The sequence below is a fragment of the Clupea harengus genome, chromosome 13 (genome assembly GCF_900700415.2).
Source record: "Clupea harengus chromosome 13, Ch_v2.0.2, whole genome shotgun sequence".
Classification (NCBI taxonomy): Eukaryota; Metazoa; Chordata; class Actinopteri; order Clupeiformes; family Clupeidae; genus Clupea; species Clupea harengus.
The window spans coordinates 16,931,194-16,958,316 of record NC_045164.1 but is presented as its reverse complement, the minus strand read 5'-3'; the positions used below and the strand labels follow the sequence as shown (position 1 = coordinate 16,958,316).

The window sequence follows — 27,123 nt, the reverse complement described above, 5'->3', positions numbered from 1 at the left end:
CAGGTTTTGCTCACTGTATGAGGTGCAAGAATAAAAACCCTTTTTGGGTCGTGGGAAGGGCACAGCAGAAGGTCTTGGCACCACGCTGTACATCATCCTTAAAAGCGCACGATTCTGGTGGGACTCGAACCCACAACCTTTGAATGGCTTTTTTCCATTGCTCACTAGAAGTCCAATGCGCTATCCATTGCGCCACAGAACCTGGTTCTGGCTGCTTTTTTTACGCTCCTACAGCTACTCGGACGTATCTTTTCCCATCACTTTGGTCAGGTGGTTACCACACCAGGTTAGCAAGTCTAGCATACCCAAGGCTCAAAATACAGGCATAACCCCAAAATAATAAGCACACAAAACAGCCCCTTTAACAAAACCAAACTGAGAACAGAAAGAAACCAAACTATGGGAAAACTAATATGGGAAAAACAGTGGCAGTCGCTGGACACTACCTGTGGTAGAAATACCCGTATTAATTACACCATCCAAACAGCATCAGTATAAAATGTTCTTTATGACTTAACAAAACATACCGAGGGCTGTTGAGTTTCTAACCCCGCTACTCCATGCTTGTCCACCGTCGCGTCAAGCTGAGGAGGCTGTCGCTACGTGGTAAAAACATTAAGCTACAGCTTCAGCAAACAATTGCCTCCAGTACTACACGCCAACTTAAACTATCGCGGGTCTCATTAAGGAAACAGCACGTCAGCCATGGGCTGCCTAAAAGCTCCTGGGTCCTAAAGCTACCCGGCTACACACCCAAGGATTGTGTTTGGTGTTTTTATTTGATTTGGAAGCACTGATTTATTTAGGTTTTTTATTTTGGTGTTTGTTTCTGTTTTCTCTTTTTGTTAGGTTAAACTCAGTAGGCCATGGATGACTGGAGAGAGAGGCCTAAACACTCTGCAGTCATCTCACCACATACAGTAGTTGGAAGAAACCAGTTATGTGAGGTGACGTTATTGAGGAATAATTTATTAAATGTTTGTCATTTCAGAATTGTTTTTATTTCAGTTACATTTTTTCATTTCAATAGAGGAACTATGCAAGACAAGGTGGAGGTCGTTGAGGGACAGATTTAAAAAGGACAGAAACAGGGAGAAAGAGGCCAAAATAGGTGGGACAGGAGTGTCGCGCTGTCAGTCATGGCGCTACATGGCAGTGATGGGGTTTTTAACCCCCCACCCCCCTGCACTTCCCCTCTCCCTTAAACCCCCAGCCCTGTGCCAGAGGAGGAGGAGGTGAGCCAGGACAGCAGCCAGCAAGCCTCTGAAAGTGTAGGTGTCGTGTAATTGTGGGTGTCACGTCTATATGAGTTATATGAAAATTACGTGTGTAAAGGGAAGTCTGAAAGTTATATGCTGTGTGGTGCGTTGTTTGTCATTAACAATGATTGGGGGCTGGTGCAATGATCGCACGGTAATGGACTTTGATCATGGACACCTGTGGGTAAAGGGAAAGCTTGCAGGCATTGGTCATTTAATTGATTGTCTCCACCGGGCGAGCGCTACTTGAGGTGGGGATGCGTTAATGCGAGAGGAGACTCGGTTCATGGAAGAGAGACGGAAGACGAGCAGGCAGAGAGCCACCGGCATTGCACTGGAACTACACCTGCAGGAGTGCAGCAGCGCGACTACGAGGAGACCGAGAGAAAGCAGAGAACCCATCGAACCCACGATAAGTATCCCTTGAAGGGAAGTTCGACTTCCACCACCAATGAGTGTTTGTGCTTCCCAGTGGGTCTTGTGATCACCGCCCCGTGAGGGAACGCAAGCAAGAGCAGGAAGAGGCAGTGGACTACGCGATCGTCGGGGGCGGTGCCTGCTTAACATCAGGACCAGTGCGGAGGAGGATCCACTCCAGCATTGGGCTCACTGGATTTCTGCAAACCGACGTGACGTCCTCTGTGTGGTGACGGCCAGGGCGTGTGGGATTATTTATTTTTATTATTCTGGTCGGCTCGGAGAGGCCGACCAGTGGACAATTTATCTTGCATGTTTGTCTGTCCTGTCTGTTGGGCATCACGGACCCGGCTGCAACGTAGCGCTGAACAGGAGCACAGTGGGTGAGCTGACGAAGCGTAGTGACGCAGTGTGACCTGTGGGTGGTGGGTGGTGACCAGTGAGTGGTGTGATGTTAGACACTGGAGTGTAAATTATTTTTACTGGCATTTAAACAGCAAGGGTGCGGTTCAGAGTGCACCAGCTGGTGTTTCAGGGCTGAACAAGAGCAGGAGGCTGTGCTGGAGGCAAGAACATCAGCAATTTAAAACTTTTCTACACATTCTGACCTACACTAATCTTTTTACACTCACCACTGCACACACTTCACTACATAATTCTAATTAAAAGTTCTGTTAATATTTGAGGTTAGGTTAGTTAAGTAAAGTACAACCCCCAAAAAAAGTTTTATTCTTGCAACATATTTAAAAAAAAGTTGGGACAGTAAAGCATTTATCACTTTGTAATGTTGCCATTCTTTTTCCCATTAAAAGACATTTAGGGACTGAAGACAGCAAGTGGGGAAGCGTTTCAGCTGTAACTTTGTCCCATTCTTCCTGAAAACAAGTCTTAAGGTGTGCAACAGTATGGGGTCTTCGTTGTTGCATTTTGCATTTCAAAATGTGCGACACATTTTCTATTGGGGACAAGTCAGGACTGCAGGCAGGCCAGTCAAGCATCCACACAACCTTCTTCCTCAGCCATGCCTTTGAAATGTGTGCAGAATGTGGTTTTGCATTGTCTTGTTGAAATGCATGGGCTTCCCTGGAAAGGATGTCGTCTTGAAGGCAGCATATGTTGCTCCAAAATCTCTATGTACTTTTCAGAAGTCACAGAAGTGTAAGTTACCTTTGCCAAGGGCACTGACACAACCCCATACCATGACAGACCCCGGCTTTTGGACTTGTTGCTGGTAACAGTCTGGATGGTCCTTTTCTTCTTTAGTCCGGAGCACACAGTGTTCAATTCTTCCAAAAAATACCTGAAATACTGATTCTTCTGACCACAATACATGTTTCCACTGTGTTGGTTGACTTGAAATAAAAAAAAAGAGGAACCCGGAATTCCGTGGATTTTGAAGGACCACGTGCTTCCAATCAATCGCACTGAGACAGTGTGGAAAGTTCCACTGCTCCTGAACTGTGCAGCAATGGCCCTCCAGTCCTCCATTTTGGGAACTGGCATGGTCTCCTCCACCAGGGCAGTCAAGATGGCACTTGCAACCTCCCTGACAAAGCCACACACTGTTGAAAGCCCAACCCAGTAGCTGAACGCTATGGTCCTAAAAGAATCACCAGAGGCCAGGTACCTGAGATTCTCTCCCTGGTATGCATTCTCTCTCTATATCATACAGAGGCTTTACAAGTCAAATGAAAGAAGTAGCCTACAGCAGGTGATCAATATAATTGTATAAACAAACCTTACCGTAGGCAGATGGCGCTCAATGGGTCCAATTGCCAACCGCATCCATGTGTTGGCCTTCAGCGGAGCTACTTTGCAGAGCAACTCCCCAAAGTTTTCCAGCGTCATGCGGAAATTCTGTCTAAATAACACTGCATCCAAACGCAGCTCCTGGACAAGTGCATGGTATTCTCTGTGTCGAGCTCTTCTCTGCAGGATGGAGTGCACCCAACAACGACGGACACCACGTTGCTGCTACACCTCCTATGCAATGTATAGACATTAGCTACCCTCACAACCAAATCGGAATACATGTTTGTATAAAAGCCACTGAAAGCAGGCTATCTTTTTGTATTGTATGCCCCGAGTGGGAAAAAATATGATTTGTTGTTTTCGCTATGACGGTTGCATTGCAAAAGCTACAGCGCATGCGGCAGACACACCCTCCATCATCCGTTGGATCAACGCATTGCACCGCAACAGTGTGAGCCAGGCGTTATCATGTGTTTACATGTACATCTGCACCCTAGTATAATTACTGCACCAGGTTTGCAAGCAACACCTGTAAACCAATGTGAAATATATTTATTGATAACTAATGTCAAGATTATGTCACAAATTAAATAGATTTGTTTCAAAGACATTTATTGGAAACTTTTTGGTAATAATTTCTATCTCCAAGGTTTTCAGAAAAAAAGAGGCTGACTGCTGGGAGGTGGACAGCCAGGTTGTAACCAAGATGAATAGAAATTGCGAGGTAGATTGCTCTTTTCTTTGCAACAATTTCTTAAATAAAAAAATGTGAACATGAGCTTCAGCTGTCTGCTTCTTGTAGAAAAAAAAATTCAGGAACTCATTTCAATAACATGTAGCATGATGCATACAAGGAGAGGTTCAGGGGGCTTGGCATTTCTAGGCTACTGCATTGGTGTGTTTGCAACTATTAACATCTGGTTTGACAGGTTTAAAAGTTCGGTTAACAAGTCGGTAGTATGTTTAGCCGTATGACTTTGTAAAAGTTCGGTTAACAAGCCAGTTGAGTATTAATTAAGCCATATAACTCAAAATAATAAAAAAAACTAAAAGAACCCGATCGTTTAAAAGTCAGGCAATCGACATCTTAGCTCAACAAAAAAATAAAGGTCCTGGTATTAGCCAATCAAAAAAATTGCGTTTTCCGTTCCGGTCAGCTGAAGGTAATCTTAACCAATCATCAATTAGAATGACTTCTTGTAAGCGGATCATAAATTTATCGGTGACTGACATTTTATCAGGCGGTCTTTGAGAACCTTATTAGATAAAGCATCACAGCTTGGTTTGGTAACCTCTCGATTTAAATCAAAACTAGTCAGACTTCGTGGAGGATAACAGGTGTAAGACAGCATCCATTCCTTCAGTCTACCGAGCAACAGCTGTGCTAAGGCAAGCCAGCAAGATTATAACCTGCATGTTTAGCTGTGTTTGTCTGTTTTTTGTTATTGTCAAGATTAATGAAGACATTAGTACATACTGACCTGGAAACAACACTTAATTAAACCTGTGCTAAAATCTCAGAAACACACAACAATAGTATTATTACTAGTAACCTGGGCAGGTCAGGTTTAAGGAGTCGAAGTTCACCTCACATCTGATGTTGCTTATAACTCAGTGATTTGCACATACATTAATTATCTATACAAACCCCTGGGTTGGTGCAGGTACGGAGGTTGTGGCGTCCAACGTCAGGGTTTGGTGCCCTGATAAAGAGAGCCTGGGAGGCACTCCAGGGGTGGGGCTGGAGCTGAGATGAAATCCTCCACCCCCCACTCAGTGAAGCCGTAACGGGCTGTCCAGACTGGACACCTGTGATGACCATATCAATGTCCTGAAGACACAAACAGAGTGCTGGCGGTGGGCTAGCAGATTTTTTTGGGCGTGAGCATGCATCAGGTGTGTGGTGTGTTGTTGTTGATGTGCATCCCTTTTGTGTCTAGTAAGAGTGTATGCGTAATGTCTAATGAGCATGTGTAACTGTTATCATTTTGTGATGTGTTTATGCTGTTTTGTGCCATGTGTTATCTTTCCACCATCAGGGTAAATGTCATTCCCAAGTAAGGCCTGCCCACCTGTGGTCCTATTGTCTTAAAAGAGAGTGTGTGCATTTGAATAATTGGGCACCCTGAAGGAGTTTGCCGAAAATAAAATAAATAAATAATAAATAATAATACAGTAATCGCGTAGAAATTGAGATCTCTGCTGCACGGCACCTTCATCCACGCTAGTTCACTACGATATGAACATGGTGATTATGCGAATGTGACGTTAAGGTTCAACGGAGATATCGGTTTTTTTTCTTTTTGGAAGTGTATTCTAATTGACTCATTACAAAAATAGATGACTATGTCAAATGGTGGTTCAACCCGGAAAAAACTCGGGCTGAAATGATTGACTGATGTGTGTGGCACAATGCCTTGGTCAAACCGTGGCTGCCAAAAGCGGATCAATTGCAAACTTCATTTGGTAGTTTTGTTAGTTGTCAGTTGACTATTTAATATTTTTTTCATGAAATGTAATGACTTTGTTCTCATAGTATTCTGACTTTTTCTATTACCAAAATATTTGTATATTTAACTAGGCTTTTCAAAATAAAGACTTTTTTCCTGGTAATATTTTAACCTCTCCTAATGTCAAAAAGTCGTGGCCCTATTACTCCGTGTTACGACACAATGATGTATTAGATGATCTAAAATAACCTAGGCTATCGTAAAAATAAACATTCTTCGCTACTGGCACCTGGCCGACATATTCTTGGATGGGCGGCGGCAAAGTGTGTTGCAACGTGTGGCAAGCGGAGACCTACTTCTTGCAGAAGTCAGTCGAGCTAAGCAAGAACACACAGGCCAAGCTAAGCACGTCCTTTAAACTGGACACAGTTTGTACCATCGACGCAATTTTTGCTGGATGAAGATGAATTCATGAAAGCACAGAGTAGAGGACGGATGACACAATGCCTGCACCGAGCGTGTAGCGTTAAGTAACAGTCAAGTAGCATATTTTGCGAGGAATGCTATCTCGTCTTATGCACAATGTTTCATTGGGGAAAGTGGAAGAAGAGGATGGGGGCTAGTAGCTCTTCCAAAAGGCCAGTGTTCGATGAGAAGGAAGATGGTGAGTGTAAAATCTTTCGCTTTCACCGTTGTTACACTATTTTACTGATCACGTGCCGGCATTATTGGTCGATATATAGCCTAACGTTTAAACCACATGTAGGGGAGTGTGACAATTTCGCTAGAGAAAACATCACATTAATGATATTTGAAATGCCGTCTAGGCTACTGTAAGCTACTGTCTAAAATAGATGAACAGCACCACTGGCAGCAATAGTTTAAAATCCGTGTGTGCTTTCACGGGACGTTTGAAACGATTGTTGATATCACCCATCTGCTTCACAATCTACAGTAAACTGGAATTTTAATTTTCATTGTGTTTTTTTGTCCAATGTCGAATAGCAGTGGCTATTGATGCATACTGGTGAAATTACGACCGAACTGCTTGCAAAACTAATTGTTTGACCACATGCTGGTCGGATGAAAAACAGTTAGATTTGCTTAGTGTTCGACTGTCAGAGTAGGCTTTTTGTCAGCACAGAAATTTCACTTTTAATGCAGCCTGCTATTCCTGCTGATCCTTCACTGTCAGATAAAATTGTACAACATTTCTAGGCTACCTGGAGGGGTTCGGCAGGTTCTTCTTGGGGCAGTAACCTCAAATGTACGCACTTACCAACCCATTTACCTACGTATTTGTAGCATCACAGTTCGTACCGTTTGTAATAAAATATGAATGCTACCTCTGGGGACAGTTTTGAACCTAAATGCACTGGGACTAAAATGAACCTTTGGAAATAGTACCTGACAATCCGTTTTGCACCGTTTTTGTACACACGAGAAACGGTGAATATCGCACATTTATTAGCTAAACAAACGCATCTTTATTTATATATACACATTTCATAATAGCCCACACTACTTTGTGATTAAAATACATTTAAAAATAAATACAATTCCTCTTTCCACTTAAAATGTGACTTTTGAATTTTAAACAGTTACATACAATTTACAATCAATATTGTAGCTTGAAGGTTTAAAGCTCTGGTTTAATTACACTTCGAGGATCACCTTTGACTCTGACTCTGTATGCAGAAGATTTTAAGTCAACATTGGAATTAGAAGCTTTCCACACAAAAGCCAGATGGTGTTAATATTCAGAGCCTATTTGGTTAAGAGAAATGGGAATACTCTCTGCATGCAAGTTATCAATACTGCAATACTATTGTAATACTGATGTCTAGCTTCAAAGCACAGGCTCCATAGTGAACGGAGAGGCCATACAGCCTGGAGTAATGTATCGTATGGTGGCATGTTGGAGACACAAATGTCTAGTTTACAAAGGTTTTGTTAGCCATTTTACTAACAAGTAACTTTAATATTACTAAACTTTACCTTTTCACTTGTAATTACAGTGCTCACAATATCACTACAGATCAGAGCACATACAAGTATTTGCAGTTAGTTGGAAAAGTTTCAATTACATTTTATTTATAAAGCACCAGAAAAATGAAATTGCTTCAAGGCGCTTCACAGAGCCCAGGACCTGAACCCCCATGGAGCTTGCAATGGCGCAGAAGGCAAGGAAAAACTCCCTGTTAACGGAAAAAAAATCTTGAGCAAAACCTCGGCTTATTGAGGAGAGGGGGGGGGGGTGTCTTGGAGCCGGTCTGGTAGAGAGGTGGAGATAGAAAAAAGAAGGGGGGGTGGCAGATGCATTTGTATAGGATTCATATCAGGATAAGAAGGCTAGCACAGCTGTGGTGAATGTACACAATACACACAAAAATAGCTTGATATATACAGTACATGATGCACACACACATAGCATGGTATATACAGTACGTACATGATGCACACACACGTAGCATGGTATATACGTACACAATACACACACACATAGCATGGTATATACAGTACATGATGCATACACAAAATTGATAGTGGATAAGGTGGGAAGAAAGCATTCAAGTATTGTAGAACAGCTTAGTTGGTATACAGTGTGCTAGTAAGGTTACAAGTATAGCAACGAAACAGAAAACTATGTCGATGGTGGCAATTATTTACATTCCAGGTGAAGGCTAGCACAGAGTATGGGGGAGAGGTGCATGGCCATGTGGTGGGGATGGGAAGGTTTAGGCCGAGGGTTTCTGCAAGTGGATCAGGTGGACAATGTTGTCACAACTATCGAGCCATTTGCGAGCAAAGGTCATGCTATAAGAGAGAGAAAATTTGGTAGGTAAACATCAATTTGATAAACAGATAAAGAGATACATTTAGGTAACCAATCAGCAGTAGGTAATATGGCCACTTTATCAGTATTAGCATAATATGATATAGAAGAAGAGGGAGAGGTTGCCCGGCAAGGTGTATGGGAATTTTGTTCATGTTTAGTTTTGATGATAGGATAGTAAAAGTGGCAGGATACAACAACAGTGGACAATTGGCTGGCGACAGCCACAACATGCGCAGCAAGCTGTACTCGGGATCAGTAAGTGCAATCTTTCACAGTACAACATGTGCTGTCTGTAGCCCACTCCTGCTAAACACAGCAATATTGCTGACAAGAAGTATGAAGCAATGTTGCGACAGGTGTTGGGTTTTTGATGCATTATTCATGACTATAGGAGGAAGAGGAATGTCTTTAGTCTTGATTTAAAGATGGAAAGCGGAAGCAGGAACATTATTCCACAGGAGAAGGGCTGAGTAGCAGAAGGCTCTGCCTCTTATTGTGCTTTTTGATATTCTTGGTATTACAAGGAGACCTGCACTCTGGGAAAGAAGTGGTCTTGGTCAGCTATAGGGGACATTTAATTCCTTGAAGTAATTCGGGACCTAAGCCGTTTAGGGCTTTATATGTTAGGAGTACTTTGAAATCAATTCTACTTTTGACGGGGAACCAGTGCAAGGAGGCTAGTACAGGTGAGATATGTTCACATTTTGTAGTTCTAGTAAGTGTGCGAGTGGCAGTGTTCTGTACAAGATGGAGGCTCTTTATTGAGATGTTGCTACATCTGGACAGAATAGCATTGCAGTAGTCTAGTCGTGACGCAATAAAAGCATGGATTAGTTTTTCTGCATCTTGAAGGAATAGGACTTTTCTGATTTTGGCAATGTTGCGTGATGAAAAAATGATGTGTTTGAGATCTGTTTGATGAGTGAGTCAAGTAGGAGGTCTTGGTTGATAATACACTGAGAAATGTGGTGCTAGTGTTGTGAGTTAAACTGTTGAGCTAGCTAGCATGGTTTGAGCATCATATCAGAGGAACTCAAGGTACTCCATGGCTAGGTAATGCAAAGTAATCTGATAATTTTCTAGCTGTAACATTAGTGCATGTGTGCATTTTAATATTATAGAATGTAAATGCATTCCTTTTACTGTAATTATTAAAAAGATTACAGTTTTTATGGTAGGCCTTCAATGACGATTTATGTTTTGTGTGAGTAATAAAACAAATACAGATTTAGCATTTCAACGCCTTTTCAAGCATTGAAGATGAGGGAAATCCTTTCAATGGTTTATTGGTCAACAACAGCAAAACATGGTGCAAGTAGAACAAATCTCCAAGGGGGGCACCAGGTGCTGGCAACGTAGTGGTTCAGAGTGAAAGTGTAATCTTTCTGTGGTATGCTCCCCGGGAGAACATTTTAAGAAAAACTAAATAAAAAAATTGTGCATTGTCATTGTAAAAACAGGGGGAAATACACATTTTATTTACTTTAAAGCCCCATGCAAGAATTGTTTTTTATTTGCTTTTTGGTATTTAAATGAGGATAATCTGAATAACTATTTGAAGGTAACCGATAATGGGGATATTGCTACAAAAGTTAAAATAATCATCTTTACAAAAATGGCATTTCGAACAAGCAACTCAATTTGGCAGAGCAATGAACACTTTCACTAAAGTTAGTCAGTTAGGCTATGATTGTAGCAAATATTGAGGTAAATCCAGTATGAGCTAGCCCATATGTTATAGCCTTGACAAGTACTACAATATCAATACCTTACTGAGAAAGTGGCTTAATGAGTAATGTTAAATTTCATAACCTATTCTAATGTCATCATTATACACAGCAGGGTATGGGTAACTTCTATCTGCTGAAGCTAGGTAATGACGTTAGCCTAGTCTATCTAAAGTTACCTCATCGTTTGCGGTTGTAGACGATTACAACATTTTGGAAGTAGTCATTGGCATCTGACCGGCACTGTAGGTTGTACTACACGCTTGGATAGGGAGGGGTGAGGGAGTGCTATTCAATTGTTTGCAATCTGCAACCTTACCGCTAGATTCCACTAAAAACTACACACAGTACCTTGAACTGTTGAGGCATATATTTTAGCTTAAACTGACAAATAATCTTTTCAGTGTAGAACAGGAAATTTGCAGAAAAGTGTAGTTAAATGAGGTTTTTACAGCTTTTTCAGTGAAATCGAATGGGACTCAGTGTACAATAAGCAACAACTGGAAATGTTACTGAAAATATGAGTTTAATAGCAGTCTGGTTAGGCCAATTCAGCAGAATTTGGATCCCATTTATGGGACAGGCTTTTAATTCCTTTCGCACAAAACTCTTGCTCAACAAAGACAGGAATTACTATCAAATTGAATATTTAAACCGTACTGAAAAAGAAAAGGGATGAAAACTAAACAGAGAAATGTGGTGACACTTTTGTTCTGTAGCCAATAAGGTAACAAAAACAATCATACCCAACAACACAGGAGAAAGGAAGAACAGAAAATATTGTTCATGTCAGTGTAATTGCGGTCTTTGTTTGACGAATGACGTTAGCAGGAAGTGAGCAATGGACTTCACATGATGATATTCACTTTCATTTTCACTTTTCATTTCATTCATTTTTCTGTTTTGATTCTTTGGTGGACCCTCACGGACTAAAGGAATATTGATAATTGAAAAATGGACCCATATTCGGACCACTTCAAAGGCATGGAGTTACCACTTCTTTTCCTGTCTCTGTTGTTTACCATGCTGGTAAATGTGAATTAATTCTTTGGTACTTATGGTTTCCGTCAAATGAACTGAACTATTGAATTTTGGAGAATGTAACACATCTAACGATGTGAATTAGTTCAAGCGGGTGACCTGGTGGTCTGTAAGAGATTTTATACATCCAAAGAACTTCTATAAAAATCAGACCCCTCATCTTATTAAAACTTACATTTATTTGTCAAAATATGTGCCTTGACGTTCCGATTAGACATTTGATGTGTCTTAGCCCCCAAAAAGTTTGATAACCTCTTGTCAAGCCTACAATAATAATAATAATTGTCAGATTTTATTTGCACAAACGACATACTGCACAAACCTTCTTGCTGTGAGACGGCAGTGCAAGCACCTGAGCCACCGTGCCATACAACCAGAGGTGTAAAGTAACGAATTACATTTACTCACGTTACTGTAATTGAGTAGTTTTTTTGTGTACTTTGTAATTTTTCCAGTAGTTTTTTTAATCGGTAATTTTACTTTTACTTAAGTAGATTTTGACTGAAGTATTGTACTTTGCTACATTGGAAATCACATCCGTTACTGAGTAAAAAAAAAAAAACACTGCAATAACTTTGAGTTATCACATTCATTTAAGACTCCAAACTGTTCATCAGTAGAGTGCCTCCAGCAAAACTGTTGCAATATGCCTAAAGTACATGTATTTGTATGGCACAGGATGGCACAAACTGAAAGCTTGCTAGATAGCCTTTGCCTGTTCCAACTTGTTAAAAAGGTTAGCAAGCTGCAGTATGTTAGCATATTATGCTGTCTTACAAATTTGCTTTTTAGGAGATCCGTTATTAACAACGACTACAGGTGCTCCTCTAACAACATTACACACATACGTTTTTATTGCTGCCGTCATGTGGTTCATGTCTCATTATTACATAGGAAAAGCACAGTCTGCTTTCAAATAAATCCTCAGTTCTGTCTTTAAAACAAGTGCCCTCACACTTACATTTTGGTTGATTTTGGTTTTATTTGAGTGACTTTGGAAGTCAAAACACTAACGACCTTGATTTGCACTATAACTGTTATGTTGGTGAAGGGGAATAAATATGGAAGTAACTAAGTAACTTTTACTTAAAGTACATTTTAAATTAACTACTTTTTACTTTTACTTTTAGTACTTTTACTTTTAGTAGATTTTTAGATGGGTAATTGTACTTGTACTTAAGTAAAATTTCATCAAAGTAAAGGTACTTTTACTCGAGTACAATATTTCAGTACTTTTTACACCTCTGCATACAACATAGCCTAGAACACGTGGCATTGTCTACCGATTAGATAATGACTTGACAGCAAGACTAAAGTATTTTCAATCCACACACCCATCTCTGGCCGACATTAAACAGCCCTCACTCACAGCGGCACTATAAACATCAGTAATGTTCAACCAACACTGTCAGCAGTAGGCTACATTTTGTCAACAAGCTTGCATTTACCAGTCCATTATTACCACACTGTAACGTCAGTTATACCCAAACACATACCTAACAACTTAACCTAACCATTATAATGACTGCCCAACCATAGATCCTGAGCAGAAGGATATAACAACAACTGTCTGGTGACCACCGCAACACACGCCGCATGTTGTACCCGGGATGCGTAAAGGCCCTTCACAGTAGGCCCTTGACATTCGTGTCTGTAACCCACAACTGCTGAACATGAGCGTTTCCCTGGGGTTTTCAAGCAGGCATGTCTGACATCCCAGACCCACCCCCCTCAATACTCATGATGGGTTAGGACACATGCCACTACCAGACAACAAGAGATTCTCCTCAGGATACACCTCAACAAGATTTCAGATATCTCAGTGTTAGTTCAGGTTAATTCACGACCCCAGACCCACATCCACCCCCTTCCATACTCATGATGGGTTAGGACACATGCTGCTACCAGAGACAACAACAGATACACCTCTGGATACACCATTAAGTGACAGTAATTTTGTACCATACAAACGGAGACCTCAGTCCGGAAGATGTTGTTCAATCAGGATACAGGTTTTATTCAGCTGTGCACAGCAGGAGAGATGCAAGATTCCCAAGAAAATTATCTGATCATCTTTAGCATCTCACTTCTACACTAGACAACAAGACAGAGGACAAGCCTGACCTTAAGTATTCTATTAGTTGACAAGAGAGGGATGTCAACTGATAGAATACAGAGGGATGATGACAGGGCTCTGATTCCGTGGGGCACCCTGAGTCCAGCTCTCACCAGTGGTGTTTGTGTGATATAGAGCAGGATGTGCATTCAAGCGTCAGAACAACACTCTGACCTCATGACCTTAGAGACATAAAGTTCCAAAACATCCCTTCCTCCTCATCACTTACAACACAGACGCTCACATACGGTACAACACACAGATTAAAAGCTTAACCCCAATTCTGATTCTAAGAAACAAAGCATATGCATAAATCATAACACATTAATATGTAGGGTTAGGGTCTTTGAGTCATAAGACTAAAATATTATTTCTGATTGGAATCTCTCTCACAAGATTTCACATATCTCAGTTTTAGTTCAGGTTAATTCACAACCCCAACTAGTCTGCGAGCGCCTCGGCCACAAACACTGGCTTACTTTTTCAGCAGCCACAGACAATTCCTGTAAAGCTCCTTTGAGTGACCATCCTCGAAAACCAAAATCAAACAGAAGTGTTGTGGTTAATTTAGCTGCAAAGCCTCTAACACTTCCCTCCACTGGTCGTGTGTGTGCTTGCCAACCTCGTTCCCACGCTTCTACTACCAGTGCTTCTTCCTTTCAAAGGCTTTCTCAATTGCATTTTCAAAGGGAAACATTAACTTAAAGTAAACAATGCGCTCACACTCACTGGTCTCAGCAATCACAACAATACACTGTGGAACTTGAAGTTGTCTTCTGACATCAGCCAGCAATCTTTAATCCCACGCTTTTCCCTATTCTCCAGTACTGTTTGGATGTGTGTCAAGTCCATGTTTCTGCCCCTCTCACACTAAATAAATTCAGCTGTCCCTGTCATTAATGGCAAGGCGTTAACCTCAACTCAAACACGCAAGTGATTTTTGGAAATAAAATATGACCTGGTGAGGTAGAAGATGGCGGACGTGAGAGTAGCGTGCTTGGCTCATCCCCAGTTTTAAGCCTTCTATAATTCATGCTATATTTCTGTTTTTTTCCCCCTAAATCATTAAGCGGCTTCGCTTGAACATTTAGTACATGTTCCAACGTTTTGAAGAGAAGTTGTGATTTGCAATGCCTACAGGCCCAGTTTGTGCAGCAATGACCTTGTCTCGGTCAAAGGAAATGGAGAAATTACAAACTATGGTGCAAGAAGTATTGGACTCAAACAAAGAATTTCAATTGAGGTAAACAGTATATCGCTGCAAAACAGGAACATTGATGACCTTACGACTAAAGTAGATTAAATGGCTGATACCATTGCATCAATAGATCGAAAATACGAGGTGATTGCATTGGATGTCCACGATCAAGCCACAAAGTTAAAATGAACAGAAAAAAAGAAAATAAAGCACCTGGAATCACAGCTTTCGAAAGTTACAGATGATTTGGATCAAGTCAAAAATAGATCCCGAAGGAACAATCTTAGAGTGCATAAAGTACCAGAAAAGAGTGAAGGTACTAAGATGAAGGCCTACCTGGCATCAACACTGTCGACGAACCTGAAAACCCAGGTGGAGGAATTTGACCGAATTATCGGATCAGAGTGGAAAGATCTTCAACAAAGCCACGCACCATCATCATGAAGCTACTTCATTTTCAGAAGAGACAAGATATCCTGATCCTATTCCAGAGGAATTTACTATTGACAAACATTCGGTGACGATAACACCTGACTTTTCGCAGAAAACACAACTGCGACAAGAGGAGTTTTGGCTACTTCGAGAAAAGCTGCATGAGCAAGGCCTCAAAACGCGCCTGAAAGATCCTGCTGTGCTTCGGATATGGATAGATGACGAATGTAAAGAGTTTTCCGATACACACACCGCGACAGAGGAAATTAAGAGGAGATTTCCGAGCCTTTTTTTTTTATGTTCACACGGGATAGAGAAAATGAAAGAGACCTGCAGACACGCTGAGGAGTGACTAAGGACAGTCTCTCTTTCTTTGCGTTCTTTTCCCCCTTTCTTTCTTTCATTTTACTTCCCTTCCCTCCTAATATCTGGATGGACTTTAATAGGCCTACTTTATGACAATGTAACTGTAATCTGTATAATATCATTAGAGAAAAGATCCCTTTTGATCCTAAATTATGCATTTTAAATTACATGGATAACATGAGCTGCCTCCCTTTTATGAAAAAGACAGTATCCATTGGTCTCATGAGTGCAAAGAGATTCATAGTTATCAACTAGAAAACCACCATTAATATAAATGAAAAAGTATGGTTAAAGACATTTGAAACATTATTAATTTAAGAGCAAATGTCTAATTCAATTGAGTCCCCCACCCCTGACATTTGGAAGTGGATTATGTCACACGTTTACAATAATATTTCCGTTTCTCACTAGTTTAGAAGACTTTAATGATTGCGACGCATGTACGTATGTACTTGTGTATATATTTATGTGCCGCCTGTATGTATGTATGTATGTATGTATGTATGTATGTATGTATGTATGTATGTATGTATGTGTTGCATGTAGGTATGTAGCCAGTAGTTATGTTTATTTATTTGTTTACTCTAAATTACAATTGCCCTCGATTTGCTTGAGAAGCCACTGTTGCTTGTGTATTTTCCTCCTCTTGCTTGTGAACAAAGCTAGTTAACATCAGCCACCTGTGGCTATGTAGCCTTGCCACATGCTTTCCACTGCTTTTCCATGCTTGCCACTGTCACCTAGCGTAAACCCTGCTCTTCCACTCTGCCAGCATCACAATTTCAGTTTACCAGTAGTACTGATAGCCTTAACAATTGATTATCTAAGCTCTGAAGCTCTGCCTTCTGTCCTTGCTGCCTGAATTTCATGCCAAATCATGCTGCCATGTTCCAAACATCCAGAAAAACCTGGTATTCCTGCGTTCTTCACAGAAATATCTATCAAACCATTTTCCTTCAGATAGTCAAGCCACACTACCAAAATAAAGAAAATCTTTCCTTCCACATTAAGAAGACTGATAGACGGTGTTCTTCTCCTTTGAAATAATAATATAATAACAGACTTTATTTGTATAGCACATGAAGACAAGTTTCAAGACATCAAGACAGTTTATAACGTGCTTTACAGAAAATTGCAAAAGAAAGAGGCTCTTTAATGCAGTCACCCTAGTTCAAAGCAAGCGTAAATTGATGTGTTTTCAGTTTCTTTTTAAAACTGCTGACAGTGTTAATGGCTTTAATACGCCATCTGAAAGGTTTCATAGGCATATACCTTTTTCACAGTAACCTGCCATCAAATGTAATCATGGCCTCATCTGCTGAGAGATTTTTCCATGGCCGAAGAAGTTTGGAGGACACACATTAACGGTCTAACTTTGTGAAGCTTGTCACCAGTGTCCCTGGGTTTGAACAGTGTAGGTATCTGCACAACTCCTCATACCTATTTCGTGGCATGGTGTCTGCCACATAGGGCACTCATAAGGCTGGATTGGATGACCAGTAGTCAAGATAAGAGGGTGAACGATGGATACCCGTGAGATTGTTTATTCCAACAAACACCTTCATCTCCTCCACAAATGTACTGCACAAAGTATGTATTTGAAGAGGCATAGAGGTTGGTGTTTTCCACCAAATTAACAAAAAAGGCAAGCCCTACCATCTGCACAAAAATCTGCATCTCTCCTACTGAAGTGGTCTGTGGCCCTGACTCACTAGAGTATGGTTGAAGGGTAGGATCAAATTCATCTTAAACCCAAGAGAATGACTGGTTGGTCCTCTGCTGTGCTGAAAATCTACCCCCTCGCTCCTGCCGCTTCCATGTCTTCCTCCTCTCCTCTGTCCTACTAAAGCTTCCCTGTGCTCTTCATGCCTCTTGTTGTTCCTCTCCTCCTCCATGTCCTCTGGAGTTTTTTTCCTCACTGCTCTCTGCTGGCACAGCCCAGATGAGCTAGAACACATGACGTCCTGACACATAAAAGAATACAAATTCTCCCAAAATTGTAAGCAATCACAGTGGAATCCATCAGTGTTTCCTCCATTTTCATTGATCAATTCATTTCATGGAACAAGACAAACCAAAAGATACGGATTTGTTCCCTGATTCTCTCTCTGCATCCCTCTTTCTCTCGCACGCACACCCAATCACTGTAGAAGGCAATTGTTTGCTGTGACATCACCTGCTGAGTATCCCAGTATGAACTACATATGGACTATAGCACATCTACCATAGATTTTATGTAGTAGTGATTGTCGGTAGACCATGGGTGCAAGGGTAGGCAATCGGTATACCCGGAAGTAGTAACAATTATTGATTGGTTAATACCAGGACCTTTACTTTTTCATTGAGTAACAGTGTCGATTGCCTGATTTTTAAACTATCACATTGAAACGATAGAAAGTCTTAACCAGTCATGAATTAATATTGCGTCCGGTTATACCGATCGTTTACGTAATTTAGACAACCAACACTTCTCAGTGACAGCCATACGAAGACGATACAGGAGACTTAGCTAGTCGGAATAAAGAGGAGGCCGTAATATTACTATTTATTTTTTCAATATGATCGTCCCTGTCATCCTCATCATTGGTGCACATGAATACCGTCTCATCCAATGAGAACAGACGCGGACATCTCTGATTGCTAGCCATAACTCCAAGAGACACTGTAAATCCTCAACTGATCAGTCAGTAGCGAAGGGTAGCTAACAAATACTTCAGAAATGTCAATGACAACACACCCATTTTCTGGTTTCAAAATAAAAGTCTTGGGTTCATGTATCCACCAGCCTGGTATTATTTTATGAATCAGAATCAGAATCAGAATCAGAATTCTTTTAATGGCCAAGTATATTTACATATACAGGAAATTATCTTGGTGGTTGGTGCATAGGACATAAAACACATAACATAACAACAAAATAGCAAAAACAAGAATAAAAGACAAATGTTTTACAAGATAGAATATTAAATAATAATAAATAATTTGGGCACGTGCAGGGCTAAGATGCAGTGAATTGGAATTGGCAAACCCAGAGTCAGTGTGATGCAGGGGGCTTGTTTGTGACCACCACTGCCGTGGGGAAAAAACTGTTCAGGTGGTGCGAGGTTTTGGTCTTTATAGCCCGGAACCTTCTGCCAGATGGGAGTCTCTGAAATAGGTGGTGACCGGGATGGGAAGGATCAGCGATGATCTTGCATGCTCTCTTGCTGGTCCTGGAGTGGAACAGGTCTAGGAGAGACGGCAGGTCGCAGCCGATGACCTTCTCGGCTGACCGAATGATCCGCTGCAGTCTGGCTTTGTCCTTTGCAGTAGAGGCAGCGAACTAGATGGTAATTGATGAGGTGAGGATTGACTCAATGATGGCTGTGTAGAACTCGACCATCACTTTCTGCGGCATGTTCAATTTTTTTAACTGCCGAAGGAAGAACATCCTTTGCTGGGCCTTCTTGATTGTGGAGGTGATGTTCTCCGCCCACCTTAGGTCCTGTGCCATAATTGTTCCCAGGAATCTGAAAGACTCCACAGTGTTAACTGGGGAGTCACACATTATGAGGGGGACGGTTGGGGCTGGGCTCCTCCTGAAGTCTGCTACTATCTCTACTGTTTTACAGGTGTTCAGCTCCAGGTGATTCTGGCTGCACCACAAAGCCAGGCTGTCAACTTCTTTTCTGTAGGCTGCCTTGTCCCCATTGGATATTAGTCCAATGAGGGTTGTGTCATCCGCAAATTTTAGGAGTTTGACAGAGGGTTGGCTGGAGGTGCAGTTGTTGGTGTAGAGGGAGAAGAGTAAAGGAGAGAGCACACAGCCTTGTGGGGCTCCAGTGCTGATGGCCCGGGGCTCCGAGATAAATGAATGTTATAGTATAAAAAATGTGTCTTTTAAAAATTGCGACCGTCAACTGAACTAGAATTCTAAGATAGGGCCTGTAAGAACGCCTTGGGAAAGTTTCTCAAATTGAGTGAAGCATTTGCTACATCATGATAGCAGGTCCAATTGTAGGTGAGAGACTGTGCCTTGCAAAAGAATTCAACCCCTTTGAAAGTCATCAGGGTTTTTTCTAGTTTACAAAAGATACATATTTTCCCAATCAGTATTTTCACTGTGAACACTTATGCTCTAGTATATTTCTAAAGGCTAAATAGGCCATTTGTCTACTAAAATAAATGAATTAATGAATTAAAAACTAAAATATTCTGCTTGCAGAAGTATTCAACCCCCATACATACATACATACAGTGTTGTACATGAACGCGTTCAAAAGAACGCGTTCATTGAACACGTTCATTTTTATGAGAACGATGAACTGAACGCAACTTCATGACAAATAATGAATTTGAACAGTGAACACGTTCATATTATCTGAGGTCCAGCGCCACTGAGGTCTAGCTAAAACATTACGGAATGTTTTCCTTCTACTGAGGAAAGACGATGTCTAAATCGAATGCTTGTACCATGTCTTTGCTCAGTACCTGTTAAAAAGACCATAGTAATTATTTGTTAAATTGCCCAGACAGACCATGTTTCGGTAAATGACCATATTTGGTAATTGCGTTGGTCATGTGACTCCACTTCTCACGGTGCAATGTTTTGATATCGCTTCACAGCATATTTAGATGGAGTAGCAGTTAACTTCGGGCATATTTTCACATAATTGAACGTTGCACTTTGTTGAAGTTGTGTGCGTCCATGTATACGTGAGTTTGACTTTGTAGCCTACCTTGTCATTATGTGTTTGTTATAGTTTAGCTTTCTCATAGGCCAATTGTTACGAGCACTGTCAAAGAGTGAAGAATCAAACTGAATATCCATGTCTCCATTCTTTTCCATTCTAATCGGATGACCCTCAGTGATGACACATTTCCCGAACCCCCTCTATAACAGTAGGCTACCCGTATAATTTCTGCGATACCTAAACCAACTAACTCGACTTCGCCCTACATTACCCATGAATCGTGGCACACACACCAAACAAGCAACGTATTCCAAGCAACAGCTCTCGGTCTCAATATAAAAATGGCAAGTGAAAGCGAAAACAGAGACGCAGACTGAGCGAGTAGGCCTACATCCGATCCACCTTATTATTATGTGCGGGATTTTTACACACTGTCTGATAAAGTTTCCGACAGTAAAAATCTCACCTTTCTGTGCAAATTATGTCCTCCTGAAAAATTTGCAATAATTAAAAAAAAAACGAAAATTAACTGAACTTTGAACTAGTTCATGAGAGGTGTGAACGTGCACAACACTGCATACATACATACATACATACATACATACATACATACATACATACATATAACAATAATATTTGGTAGAAAACCCCTTCAGCGCAATAACAGCCTCGAGTCTTTTGAAGTGAGCTTTACATATTGTTCTACAGTGTATTACAATCTGTGAAACTGGGCCACCCTCACCCCAGGTAAAACAGTGCATTACACGTATTCACCACCATAGATCATTTTGCCCATTACCTTCAATGAAATTCTAGACCCACTAAACTCTTATGAAAATAAATCCTGCCCCTAAGTCCCATGATTCACCTAACTTGAAAATGATTGACACAAACCTCTGACCAATCACTGCCTTCGTTAACCAGCCGTCATATTCAGTTGTTCCACTCAATAACACCTTGAATAGCACATGTACAGAGCTGGGCTAACATTAGAAAGAGATAGAAGTAACCAAACTATTTTAATATTGAGGGGGGTCAGATGCTAATTATTCCGTGATTTTGATTTTAAGACCATTTAATACATTATTAAATGTCTTCATGGTCTTGATCCTACATTCGTGATTTGATTGTAAGTATGATTGAAAGTATATTCCGGCTAGGTCGCTTAGATCCCCAGACAGTCATTTGCTGATCATTCCTACAACCCGGACAAAAAGTGGGGAATCATCTTTGACCCCAAACTCTAAAATTCCCTCCCAGAAGACTTTAAGATCTAGTGTGTCAGTGACTCCCTGACAGGATACTGTTTGGCATTCCATGTATATACAGGCAAAGAGGGGTGTGTGGCAGATGATCTTGCTTTGGGATACAGTGTAGTAGTGGATCTAATGAGAGACTGCCTATACAAACACCACCACTTGTATGCAGATTTGTGTTCTTCTATTCTATTAGTGAGCCTGCTGAATGACAATACTTATTACTGTGCAACCATACGACCCAACAAAAAAATTGTCCTCAAAGATATAATGGAGGGCAGACTGATGCGCGGAGACAACCTGAAACCGTCAGCTGAGGGACAAAATAGATGTCTGCTTTCTATGCACATGTGGTGGTACCAAGGATGTTTTGATGCAAGATGAGGGTATCACCTGAGCTAGTCCTTAACTAAAACACCAACATAGGGGGTGTGGACCACATGGATCAACTATGGAGCTACTATAATGTAGAAAGAACAGGGAAGAAATGGTGGAAATATTTGTTTTTGGGGATGCTGAATATTGCAGTGGTGAATGCATATATTGTGTGGGTAACTGTTCAGAGTCCACTGCCCAAAAATAGAGAGCAGGTTTCTTTGAAATCGTTCAAAGTGAAACTTGTGCATGAGTTATGTGATGGTTACATTAGTAGAAAGTCAGGAGCAAAGGGGAAGCCGGCCACTTGAGTGGAAAGGGTGGTAACCTGAAAGCAGGTCAGTCCCCTGTAAAGTTTGGTCAGATGTACACATGCGCTCTAACTGCCTGAAATTTTGATTAATCAACATTCGGTCTCTTGCCAACTAAGTTCCCCTAGGCAATAACTTTTCAGGATTTCCTATGTCTCATGGAAACCTGGCAGCATAATGATTTTTAATTAAATAAAGCAGCCCCACAGGGATTTGTTTTAATCTGTAAATTACGTCCTTCTGGGAGAGGAGGCGCTCTTGCACTGCTGAATCACAAGAATGGTAAAACTGACTCCACACGCTATGCCTGATCAATCCCCCTTTGATCTGCTGACTGTCAAACTCTGTGGACCTGCACATGCTGTTGTTGTGGTTTTGTACAGACCACCTAAGCCATCAAATGTGTTTACTTCTGAACATTCAACTATACTAACTACTCTGAATGTAATGTCTCCTAATGTTATTCTGATAGGTGATTTGAACCTACATCCTCCAACCTATATGTACTAAAGACGTTATGGCCATGCTTGATTGTTTTGGCATCACCCAATATGTAGACTTTCAAAGGCCGTATTTTAGATCTGGTCTGCTGCACTGGTGTTACACAGTAGTGCTGCAGTGCTGCTGAACTACCTATCTCAGACCACAACGTTTTGTTCAGCCTCCCAGCAGAAACCTACCATTTATATCAAAAGTCCCTGAGAGGATAGTGGCATCTCAACAGGATCACCTGAAAAACATTCATCTCTTTGAGCCTTCCAAGCTGTATTTTGCCCTAAACACAGAAGACCAATGACCTATTTTGTATGGATGATGGTGGACTTCACTCTATCCTTATCCTCCTCAACACTATATCCCATCAGCTTTTCATGGATCGTCTGGCTAGCATGGGAGTCAGTGTGGCACTGTTTATCAGCCCCCCCCCCCCCCCTAGGTTGATAGAGCTTTCACCCTTTTTTTTGTTGTAAGCCACCCAATAAAGATGTTATGGTAATTCCACTGTTGATTTTTGTGAAGCTGACTCACACCGAGGCTCAAGGGATCATAAGTTTAGTTTATTACAGCTCTGCAGATTCCGGAGCAAAGTCATACCTCTGGTCGGGTAATGAACAGTGATAAAGACACACATGGCGGAAGGAAGAAACCTTGAGAAGAACCTCTGCACATGGAGCTGGGTAGAGAGGTAGAGATAAAGGATGGAGGGGGGAGGGGAGTCATCCGGAAACATGGCAGATTAATTCATACATGTATCAGGATGAGCATGTTAGCATACATGTGGTAAATGTACACAATACATACAAACATAACATGGTATATACATGATGCATACAAAATTGATACTGAATACGGTGGGGAGAGATCATTCAAGTATTGTAGAACAGTTAAGTGGGTATACAGTGTGTGTGTGTGTGTGTGTGTGTGTGGAACAGCTTAGTGGGTATACTGTGTGTGTGTGTGTGGAACAGTTAAGTGGGTATACAGTGTGCTCGTAGGTTACTACTACAAGGGTAAGTAGAGTAATGGAATGGAAAACTATGTTGATGGTGGAAATTATATACATTGATGGTAAAGTCAGCCTTGTTTGTTTTTTGTTTGTTTGTTTGTTTTGTTTTTTGTTTGTTTGTTGTTTTTAAAGCTAGCACAGAGTATGGGGTAGAACAAGTGCATGACTGTGTGTGTCTGCAAGTAGGTCAGGTGGAGAGACTACAGCAGCACCCCACAGTGAAGATGGTCTAGAATAGGAGGGGAAGAAAGAGACAAAGAGTGTGTGTAGAGTTTGGCTGCCAATGCGTATAATATGTATTTGTACTTGATGGATATGGTGGTGAGGAAGAATGGACCTCATTCTCGAACGCAGTTAAGAAAAAGTTAAGAAGAAATGTCTTCTTAACTCCCCTTATGAAGTTCCCGGGGACAATTCTGGCATTCATGAAAGTTTTCTTATCTGTGATTCATTCTTAGCTAAGAACAGAATTTAAGAACGCTGAAAGCAGTCGTAAATCAGCCAGATTTGAGTGCGCCCATGTTCTTAAAGGTTGAATTTGGGAGAAATCGTTGGTGATTGCGTTCACATCAATTCTACAGACATCCTCGGATTTAAATAATTGTAATAATAATAAATACGAGAATATTTCTATCATTAACAATTATGTTTCACATTTATAGTTATGATTCTACAAGGCATCGTGATGTCCTAACATAAATAAAAGCACTACACGAACACTGCAAATGGCAGTGAATAAATAAATAAGCACTAAACTCAATCGCATGGATATAGCCATAGTGGAATAGAATGGACACATCTACATTCTGCAACAGTACCTCCACCTTTGCACCAGTGAAGTTGGGTCTGCGTTTACTGGCCGGTACACCACCTCTGTTCACTTTCCATTTTGACATAATTTTGATCAGTCTCAAGTTGCTTTCGCGTTGCCTGTAGATTTTGTTTTGTGTACGAAAACGTGCGTTCAATTTAAGAATCAGTGCACAGTAAGGCTGAACGATTTGGGGAAATAATCGAATTGCGATTTTTTTTTTTTCCCCCAATATTGCGATCGCGATTTAATATCACGATTTAATATATTTTTTTTATCCTCTTTTTTTTCCAACAAAACGTAATGAATGATTTAAATATGACCAACACACTATTAGATACATTTAGTGTAAAATATTAAAAAAAAATATTTTGGAAGTTTTCTTTTTTACCCTGAGCCTTGTAAACATAGGTGTTAGCTCCACATAGGTGAGTTTAGCATTCAGAAAGTGTGTGTGGTTTCTATACTAATTTTAAGTAATTTAGAAAGTGACCTTTTCTTCACCTAAACCACAATGCATATTGATGAGATAGGTGTAAACTGCCCTGTGAGTGCCCCTCCCCATTATGGCCCACCTGTCAATGGCCCTGGAATGTCATTGTGGCTATCTCTCCCCCACAACAATCAGTTTTGAAAGTGCATACAAGAAAGTGCAAACAAGCTAAGTGCATATAAGTAGGTGCATATTAAATAATAAGGGCAGAGTATAAAAATATGGCCTATGGATGTCAAGCATCATAACAGTTTTTTTTCAGGTAGAAGGCAAAGGTTGACATCACATTCTTTGCACATCCACAGGGTTTTTACTTGCTTTCCCTGTGTCTTGCTATGTGCACAGATCTTGCGGTTAGCACGAGGCCCACAAAATGGCTTGCTGGCATTCTTTACAGAAGCCTTTTCTGTTTTCATTGTCACATTGTCAAAGACAATGGCTTGTGAACATGGCTGACGTTCTTTACAGGAGCGTAATTACTTCACGGGAGCCTAATATAAAATTCTGCGCAGACAACAAACTCCAAACACCGACGTATGTAGCCTAATAAAATTAACTCTGAGCATGATATGTTTTTTTACTGTATAATAGTCTAAGCGACATGAAGTAATTCATATGATTAAAATTCGCCTTACCGAGTTGACGGTATTAGCCTAAACTCAGAACTCAGAGCATAATATGACATGCGTTTTACTCCCTATAAGTTAATCAACAGCATTCATTACAAGAGCTAGTCAAACGAATATAACTTAGTCATCACAAATATCCTCGGCTGGGTCAAGGCGAAGCTCAAAGTGGATACGTTTTCCCTCATCGTGTTCAGCTGCATGTATGAAGTAAACATGGACTTGTTTACAGGTGAAACAGGGTGTTTTCTCAGTAGTTGTGGCCACGTCACGACCCAATAGCGATCGCCGATTTACCATGATCTTATCCTATGAATAGCCCTAATTTGCTAATGGGTGCGCCATTACCGCTTGCTTTCACACTCAGAGAGAGAAATTTGCAAGGCTTTAGCTCTATTCTCCTTACAAAGTGCTCATTTATTTCTCAGTTTCGAACTGCATATATTTGAAAAGGAGAAGATTCAAGGTTTCAGGTGCAGGCTATTATGACAGGCCCTAGTCAGTGGCGTAAGGTAGTTATGACGGGCCCTAGTGCATGCTAGTTACTAGTCATGAGGCACGCACACACACCATTGGAGTATGGAGTATTATAACAATGTTAAATTAGTTACTTCGGCTATTGTATTGGGAAAGTAGACAGGTCCACGAGAAAGCGATCAGAAACATGGATAGTGCTTTGACTCGCGGTAACGTAAACAGACTGTCAAAGTGCTGAAACATTCTTAAAACACTGTTGAAAGGCATTATTTGGTACGGCAGCACACACAGCAGCTTTACCCACATCTGAAAAACACATACACTACAAAACAGGCGCTTGGCAACGACCTGACTCAATTATTTAACAACCTGTTAAATAAGGGCTAGGCGGTTTGAAGGATAGGAATTGTCCCTGTTGTAGTGGTCATTAGCTTGCAGGCAATGATGAGCTATATGACCAGGCAAAACATCTGTTAGACCACTACAACAGGGACATAGGAATAACGTTTGGTGCACAACTCCTATCATTCAGGGCCTGAGATTGTGTGAGATTGTGAAGCAGTCTGCAGTCTCTCAATTTGCCAAGATGCTGATTATGGATTATCACTCCGTGTGCACTGCCCTGCTATTGTCTCTGACAGTGGCAACAGCCGAACGATCCTTTTCCAAATTGAAACTCATTAAGCCCTATCTGAGGAGCAGGAGAGGCTGAATGGTCTGGCTATCTTGTCCATTGAAAAAGCAAATCACCTCTTTTATGTTTGAAAGGCATCGTTTCGGCTTGCAGGTTTGCTGTGCCTCTGGCTGTGCTCAGTCAGCTTGTCGGTCTTGACGTTCAGATGTTGCGCCTAAACTAGCTATATCGTATCGTCTCGTCACATGACCAAATAGAGACTTGACATTGGACAACAACATACATATTACCCAGCAATCATCATTGCAAATCTGAATATGACAAAAATACCAAAGAAAATAAGAACTTATTAATTTCATTGAATCG

General features: G+C 40.9%; 1 protein-coding gene and 1 non-coding gene across 2 annotated transcripts in view; one reads left to right on the top strand and one right to left on the bottom strand.

The window, feature by feature from the left end:
- Positions 1 to 109: 109 nt before the first annotated feature.
- On the bottom strand, positions 110 to 202 carry trnar-ucu. The gene is made up of 2 exons: positions 166 to 202; positions 110 to 145 (listed from the first exon to the last, which is right to left on the bottom strand). It is a non-coding gene; the product is annotated as a tRNA-Arg (tRNA).
- Positions 203 to 6,147: 5,945 nt separating this feature from the next.
- The window catches only part of LOC105892717 (serine/threonine-protein kinase 32C), a 95,776-nt gene continuing 74,800 nt past the window's right edge, over positions 6,148 to 27,123 (top strand). The window contains exon 1 of the mRNA XM_012819024.3: positions 6,148 to 6,542. Coding sequence (XP_012674478.1) covers positions 6,461 to 6,542 — 82 coding nt within the window. The 5' untranslated portion in view covers positions 6,148 to 6,460. The remainder of the gene's footprint in view (positions 6,543 to 27,123) is intronic.